The sequence below is a fragment of the Haliotis rubra genome, unplaced genomic scaffold (assembly GCF_003918875.1).
Source record: "Haliotis rubra isolate DU_JTF1 unplaced genomic scaffold, ASM391887v1 Scf18, whole genome shotgun sequence".
In the NCBI taxonomy this organism is placed as follows: Eukaryota; Metazoa; Mollusca; class Gastropoda; order Lepetellida; family Haliotidae; genus Haliotis; species Haliotis rubra.
This window is the reverse complement of record NW_025765780.1, coordinates 2158579-2164578: the sequence shown is the minus strand read 5'-3', so window position 1 is coordinate 2164578 and position 6000 is coordinate 2158579. Positions and strand designations below refer to the sequence as shown.

Sequence of the window (6000 nt, the reverse complement as noted above, 5' to 3'; positions counted from 1 at the left end):
GTCGAATGGCGCATTGTTGTCTGCATCTCACAACCGACAGAAACAAGTCACATATTTTCCAATATCTACGTTTCCCGAGGCCACGATGGTACAGTGGGGAGTGCAAGGATTTACACTTAATGGGAAAACTTCTAAAACTTTATCATTAAACTTTCATTGGAGTAACGCTGCAGACAATTTTAATCAAGCAGTTGGTGAAATCTCCACACCTTTGGGAATAGCATACTAAGAAAGATAATTATTTTTCCGAAATAAGAAATACCTGAAAAGAAGAATAATTAGATTACATGATCGTAAAAATTGAAAGAAATAGTGATTTAAAACTCTCCTCCTTTTACACTTTTTCATTTCTGTGAGAATTGTGTCTCGTCAGCGAGCGTCAAATATTTGCAATCTAATTTGCATTGTAACATGACACGTGAATTCTACGGAACATTTAATAAAGCCGTGCATTATCATGCTAAGCGTCAGTTATCCCTTGGGATGCTGGAGAATTTGACGGACATCCATGAATTAATATGTCAGTAATTTTTATTAACCTCATATCGACCTCTGAACTAAAGATTGTCAGTGTGAGGCCAGCTTTCATCCCTCCGCCATTCAGGGGTTCTTGACATCTAAAAATAGACACGATAGCCAACGCCGACCAATGAAAAGGGGCGGATTTGCCCGCGGCTCGAATAACACAACTAGCCATAAGAATACCTTCACAACGGTAATACCTAAGGGAAGTAACTGCGGTCGGGTCGAGCGTACTGCAACTGCGTGTCGTGTACAGACCAGACCCAAACAAACGGGAAGTTTACAGTTCACAAATTTTTATGAGCAGACGAGAGGCTACGCATTTGTAGATTTCCAGCGGGATGGGTGTGAATATTTACATCGTGTTAGCTGGGATTCTTATTCTTGGAGCTCAAGGTAATCTTTTGATATTCTTTCAAGGTTGCACGGAATTTTGGCGATAGTTTGGGGTCACAGCTTTCAGCTGTGTAAAGCGGTATGGCAGTCACCCTACAAGTGAATGCTGCCGAATTGTGTATATCCCCCGCTACAACGCGCTCGGGATTATAACCACGGTGTTTCGACGCTTCCATGCTATGTTCATGAATTATTACCGATTCTATCACTTTGAAACTTTCGCTTACACATCGCACGATATCAATTTCTTAAAAGGATTCCACCAGCTCTTTGAAATTGGTCAAGTTGGTGTTTCATAAGCGTTCGTAGAGTTGCTGTTGGTTTATACACTGACATATTTTCTTACAGCCCCCTCGACATAGCAATGTTTATGTTTCGGGGGAGTTTATTTTGTGTGGTGCATATCTCAACGTCGCAACAAGCCGCTCCCAAACCATATCGCGGTTTGTGTTGAGAGTGTAGGACTGCGAGAGGACAGTGGTTGCATTCAATGCTATGTATTGTATACAAAGCCTGGCGGCGCGATGTCGTTTGACAGATGATGTGAAACACTCCATTTTCCGCGTAAACTATCGGATTGTCAGTGTAGATTTGGGTGTGGGTGTGGATTACTCTATTGGCAAGACAGAGAGACAAGTTAATTTTTTGGCCGTTTCCTGTGGACTGATAACAAGAACTTAAAATTAAGATATATAACCGCATTGTGCGTGTGTTATGAAATCCCCCATACTGACTCTAGCGCCCTTGCTGACATTATTTTATCACAGAATACACAGAGATGAGATACCCTGTCGTTTGTTATCAAATACAGAAGAGATATTATCATTTCAGAGTGATATTAAGTGTGGACATCCGATTTGGTGGTTTTTCCGACTTACACATTGTTACACCTTTTGACATAAACATTTAGGTTGATATGATATACATGATTTAAAAAAAATGTAAAAGACCTAATTCAAAATTATATTATCACCCACATGGTTTTGATCCGCATTTGTTGAAATCAACCAGCTTCTCATAAGTCTGTCGTTTAAGAAGCATTCGTGTCGAAAATATGCGACAGTTTAATTATTTTATACAATTAGCACCCCCACACAACATCTGTGAGTAAGGATCATTTTACCTCAGCTGGTGATTTCTTTGTTTACGACAGCGCTCGTGTAAATAAACCATCGGAGCACTGTTTCGAGTACATTCAATCCGACTTGATTCACATATGTAGTCAATAACAGGTCGAGACACCCTTTGGTTTCCCGTCCAACAATGCTAGCATTCCGCTGCCGTATGTTTACTGCAGCAATGGCTAGGAAACTATCGACACTTTCAGCAGTTTAAAATATGTTAGGTGAGACACGATCTGGTAGATAGAACATGGGAAGTATCTCCTGTCTACCCACCCACAGGCCATGAACACTGCTCATACACATCGCACTCTGCCAGCATCGGTCATCATTTTCCATTTACCAGAAGGACGTGGTATATTTTATTGTCAAAAACATGCATGGTAGACACAAGTTAAGGCGGAATATCACTTAAGGAATCTAATAATAATTTCTCTTTCATGTTTGAAAATAAGACGATGCATATTTTTGTTGTTGTGCATATGTAGATCGCTTTACCAGAAACCATATGTTTAAACCCACGTAGGTACACCATCATGTCAGAAAGCAGCATCACTCGATTAAGGGGAACCTTTGATTTGGAAAACATTACTCAGCTGACGACTCTGTTTTGAAGAAATATAGTTTCTGTACTTGATCTAAGTTAAGATATATGTCACACTGAACCTCGTTGACCCAGTTTCTTCAAAATCGAATCTTTCAGACTGACTGGTTGTCGGTAAAGTCATTGAGTGGCATTTAGAGAATGATTGACATCAGGTAGAGTAAAATGTACTCCGAAACGTCGTGGCACCAATAAAACGTTCCCTTTATTTCTCGCTATAAGCAAAAAGCCCATCACTGATTTAGAAGCTCTGTGTACGTGCCACGTGGCTGTCCAGAGTTAGTCTGTCTCAGAGTCCCTGAACCAAAATATTTCCCTACAGTGCTGCCCTCCCTGCAATGCTAAAGCCCTAAATGAAGCAAGTCTAGGTTTTCAAAGGTTTTTGTCTCCCTGGGGCTCATTTTCAATTTATATGAGTTTATTTGTTACAATTAAAAAAGAAGCATATCAACTGGCCATCAACATGACCGTAGCCAACAATGACATGTGCAGTGCAGCTACATGTGGCAGAGCGTTGGCCGGTTGTAGTGTATTGTGAGGTTGAGTCCCCAGTAGCAGGGCCAGTTTCTGTACATATATCCAGTTGCCGTAGCTGACACTGCCCTGTGTTTATTTGTCTCATTGCAAACCCTTTAAGATTACAATATCTCCAGATGAATGTTTTGAAAATGAACATGCACTCCCTTGGTTAGGTCACACCCATGTTAACAGTGTTAAATTGTCGAGTGCAGTTCCATTTGCGTCAATGTCTACAAGCTTTCGCAATATTTTTGTTCTGTGATTACTACCATATGTCAGATTACTCTGCTCGCACCTTCATAGAACATGGGACTTATGAAAGTGGACTAGAACATGGAACCAATGGCATAGGACTAGAATATAGAACCTATGACAGGGGACTAGAACCTAGACCTTATGCCAGGGGGTTAGTACATAGAACCTATGACAGGGGACTAGAACATGGAACCTTTGACAGGGGACTAGAATATAGAACCTGTGACATGGGACTAGAATATAGAACTTTTGACAGGGGGCTAGAACATTAATCTTTTATGACAGGGGGCTAGTACATATAATCGATGACAGGGGACTAGAACATACAACCGATGACAGGGGACTAGAACATAGAACTTTTGACAGGGGGCTAGAACATAAATCTTATGATAGTGCAGTAGAACATTGAATTCGTGACAAGGGACTAGAATATAGAACTTATTACGGGGGATATTAAATCCAGTGTGGCCAAGCACATCCACCAAACACATACTTCCCTGCATGTCGCCCCGTAACCTGTAGCTGGGGTGAAAACGTCTGGCATCCTGTCTAGTAATTGCAATAATTACCAGCTTGTCTCGGAGCAATAAAACCGTCATAGCAGTTACAGCGTCCATTTGTTATCTGTGGGTTAAGACCCGCAATCGGTCATCCCGATGGCCACGTTTGGTATCCTGTTACTATGAAACGTACCAACCCTATTGTCGTTTTCAACACCATGTTATTGCTCTAGCGTTGGATAAACAATAGACCTTTAAGAACTAAATAACTTGGTAGGTACGTTTGCCATCATGGCAAAGTCGAGAGTATGTTCCACATTTCAGTGGTTCCGAAAATTATGAGCTGCAAACGATTTCATGGAGATTTTTGTCTTTTTCGTTGGCGATGTCTGACTTGCAAAGTGCATTCATTTCATGGGAATATGTGCAACCAGGATGTAAAATTCAAGCTCAGGTCGGCATCCATCCATTTCAAACGTTACGTTTGCGTTTAGGTGAGGTTTAATTGCAAAGTCTGTCAGACTCGAGACTTTGCTTTAAGGTAAAAACGTGTGTGATCATAAGCCATGATATGAAATCGTTGTGAAATGTTCAACGCATGAGTTTGTTCTTAGCTGCAGCGACAGTCATATTGTGTTATTGCCTCCAAATTATTCCCATGTGACTTCCGGTTGTCATGCATGGTGGGAAAGCCTATCCATCGTGTCACGTGATGACCCTCTGATTGCAGAGTCAGGAAGAGGCGACACGGGGGCAACCCTATCTGATCATGCACGCCATATTTGCACATAATTGTTTTGTTTTTCTCAGCTGAACAAATCCCGGGTCTCTGACACAGCTTTAAATGTACACAGATGTAATTGAAATCAAGCTGACAACCTTTTGACGAGTAATCATCGCCAAGTATTTGAGTCGTTTTCTGAGCTATCGATGTCAAGAGCTTTGACATTTAGCATCCTAATATCCCATTTATGATTTGAACACTGTATTCATATCATCACGTGTTTCGAGAATGAACTGCGGCTACATGACGGAATAATGTACTCCAAATTGTGAATAGGTTGATTTGAAACAAGACTGAACGTAATGCTCTACATAGAGACAGTAGGGATACAAGGCGTCGAAGATATAGATATCCGCGAATCAGCATTATCAATTAGAGTTGCAAAGTTGGCCTGATGGACACACACCATCGTTTCTGAAGTGACCACGGCCAACGTTCATTTGCCAGGCATTGTTAATACGCAACTCTGAACTGGTGGCATAAAGTATCAAGGACTGGTCCTGCCTACTTGCAAGTCAATATTTGAGATACAGAGCCTTGTGTTAGTGCATATGGGTATTATCAAACGATCTTTGATTACTGATATTAATGATAAACTCGAGTATATTGCCCCGCCTTGAGGAGCAGCACCACACTGGACAACATAACGCAAAAGTAATTGTTGACTTAAGGGACAGCGTTCAGCTAATGTGTGTAATCTTCGGCCACGTGTAAACATCGCGCGGCCAGATTAATTTGTGATATAGGTGATTGCAGCCCTTCAGCCAATCTTCATTTGCAAGATGATATGTCACCGAGACTGACTACAGGGTCAGGTTTATTATATACCCATGGGTTGTTTTATTGGGGATGAGGCCGAGTCATGTAAGATGTTCCTTCCCGTCCTCTGATCTTTGGCTGCTGCTTGTGGCGGCCTCTTGTGTTTTCAAATGCAATTTACACAAGTTATCGTAGAAAATGAAGAAGAGTATTTCCGGTACAAAAGCACTGGATACCAATCGGAATTGCACAGTCTGCCGTTATCCCCGTTGATTTCGTATTTCCCTGCCCTCTGCACTGACGTTTATCTTCCTGTAATTGAAATATTGAAATATATAGTTACTCCTTGGTGAACAAAACGCTCTTGACAAACCGCATCCTACCATGAGCACATTTGTGGGACTCCAGACTACATTCCATAACATTCCTCAACATTTATCGCCCGGGCAACATGTGCTGGTAATGGAGCTAGCCTCCTTCACTCAGAGAAAGACTTGCAACCTGTTTCAGAATTCAGTATTTCCCATTTCAACCTGTTTA

General features: G+C 41.4%; 1 protein-coding gene across 1 annotated transcript in view; it reads left to right on the top strand.

The window, feature by feature from the left end:
• Positions 1-760: 760 nt before the first annotated feature.
• LOC124273365 overlaps positions 761-6000 on the top strand; it is a 42912-nt gene continuing 37672 nt past the window's right edge. Inside the window, exon 1 of the mRNA XM_046708603.1 lies at positions 761-918. Coding sequence (XP_046564559.1) covers positions 864-918 — 55 coding nt within the window. The 5' untranslated portion in view covers positions 761-863. The remainder of the gene's footprint in view (positions 919-6000) is intronic.